The following is a 1,737-nucleotide window of genomic DNA, read 5'->3' as shown; positions in this document are numbered from 1 at the left end:
AATTCTTTTATAAGAAACAGTTTATAAGATCCCCTAGATCTCCTGATCTGACCCCTCTTGTTTTCTATCTTTGGGGGCATTTGAAAGGCACGGTGTATCGCGAAAAGATAAAAAGCATAAATCATTTGAAGGAATGCATCACCAACTCATTTGCACAAGTATCACCAGAAGTTTTATTACAACTTCACAATGAGTGGGGTAAACATATTGCAATGTGTATTCAAAACAATGGTAACCATATAGAGCCTGTTATATAAAAACAAAACTGTTCTTATAAATTGTTTCTTATAAAAAGATAAATTGTTCCTGTGTATGGTGACTTTTGAATCACCCTGTATATATTTACATGTATTTGCATAGCAAGTGACCTGATCTGAGATCATGCACTGAAACAAGCAATTTCAGTGTGGAAGGTGTTTATAAGCCATTTAAAAACACACATGAAAACTTCAACATTTAAATTTAATTTGCCAAAATATTTTCGTCGCTTTGAGACCACAACCTGTTCCGTGCTGCATCTCATATATATACATATATATATATGTATGTATGTATATATATATATATATATATACATCGTTATTTAGTGTCTATTCCAGCACACACGTGTATATGTGTGTGTGTATGCACACATATGTATATGTATGTCTGTATATATTTGTGGCTGTGTGGTAAGTGGCTTGCTTACCAACCACAGTGGTCAGTGACATGGTGTTGGCGGATGGGCAGTGTCAGTTCATCTGGTGTCCCCTCTCTGTATCTTTTCCCTGTGCATCAGAAATGCAGTTGGAACATGCTTACATTGTTGTAATTTCCCATCTCAGCTAAAGTCTTTCTAACATGGATATTTATTTCGGTCCTTTGAATTTATGCTGCATTCTTCATAAAACATGTATGTTTGTGTGTGCATGTATATATTTGAATGAGAGAGAGAGAGAGAGAGAGAGAGAACTTGTGTATAGGTTTATATATATATATATATATATATATATATATATATATATATATGCGCGTGCATGTATCTTTGTGTATATATGTATGTACAGATTTAGATATGTATGTGTAAATGCATATATGTGTGTCTGTTTATGGGTATGTAGGTATATATGTCTGTCTAAATAAGCATGTTACATGTGTGTGTGTATCTATGTTTGTGCATATATTTATGTCTATATACACGTACACATATGTACGTTTAGTTTTTCTATATGCACACATGTATAAATTCTTTCTTCAATAAAAAAAAGCATAAAAATTGGAACAGTCAGACAAAACAATGAGTAAATTTCTTAGAGAATAGAAATTGGAGGAGAAATAATGCCTAAGTCGGTAATTGCTGCTTATAGCAATTTATTCCTGTTGCTGAAGCTGTTACTGGAAGCAGCAGCTGTGCAGCTTATCAGGTAAGAATTCTTTGAGTTGTATTTCAACAGGAGCCAATATACGGCAGGAAACAGCCATTAAGAAACACAAGCATTACAAGGGATGGATTCTGTTGGAAGTATATAAAGAAAGGGGAGAAGAGATATGTGTTGAATTAATGGCTGTGTGGAATTTTGGCTGAGAATACAAAGCCTTCAAGAAATATTTTACTCAACTTACAAATTCTTTAATCCGGTCACTGACTTTTGATTCTTTATAGGCCAGGCAAAATAGCTGTGTATGAATGTGTGTGTGTGTGTATATATATATATATGTTGTACTTGGGGATGGTCATATTACCAGTTTAGCAATAAT

At 33.6% G+C, this 1,737-nt stretch overlaps 1 protein-coding gene across 1 annotated transcript in view; it reads left to right on the top strand.

Moving 5' to 3' along the window:
- Window positions 1-1,317: 1,317 nt before the first annotated feature.
- The window catches only part of LOC106874635 (neurobeachin-like protein 1), a 116,109-nt gene continuing 115,689 nt past the window's right edge, over window positions 1,318-1,737 (top strand). The window contains exon 1 of the mRNA XM_014922430.2: window positions 1,318-1,403. Within this exon, the coding sequence (XP_014777916.2) occupies window positions 1,318-1,403 (86 nt within the window). The remainder of the gene's footprint in view (window positions 1,404-1,737) is intronic.

The sequence above is a fragment of the Octopus bimaculoides genome, chromosome 8 (assembly GCF_001194135.2).
Source record: "Octopus bimaculoides isolate UCB-OBI-ISO-001 chromosome 8, ASM119413v2, whole genome shotgun sequence".
In the NCBI taxonomy this organism is placed as follows: Eukaryota; Metazoa; Mollusca; class Cephalopoda; order Octopoda; family Octopodidae; genus Octopus; species Octopus bimaculoides.
Note: the sequence above shows the minus strand (reverse complement) of the source record. Positions and strands in the feature narration are given on the sequence as shown.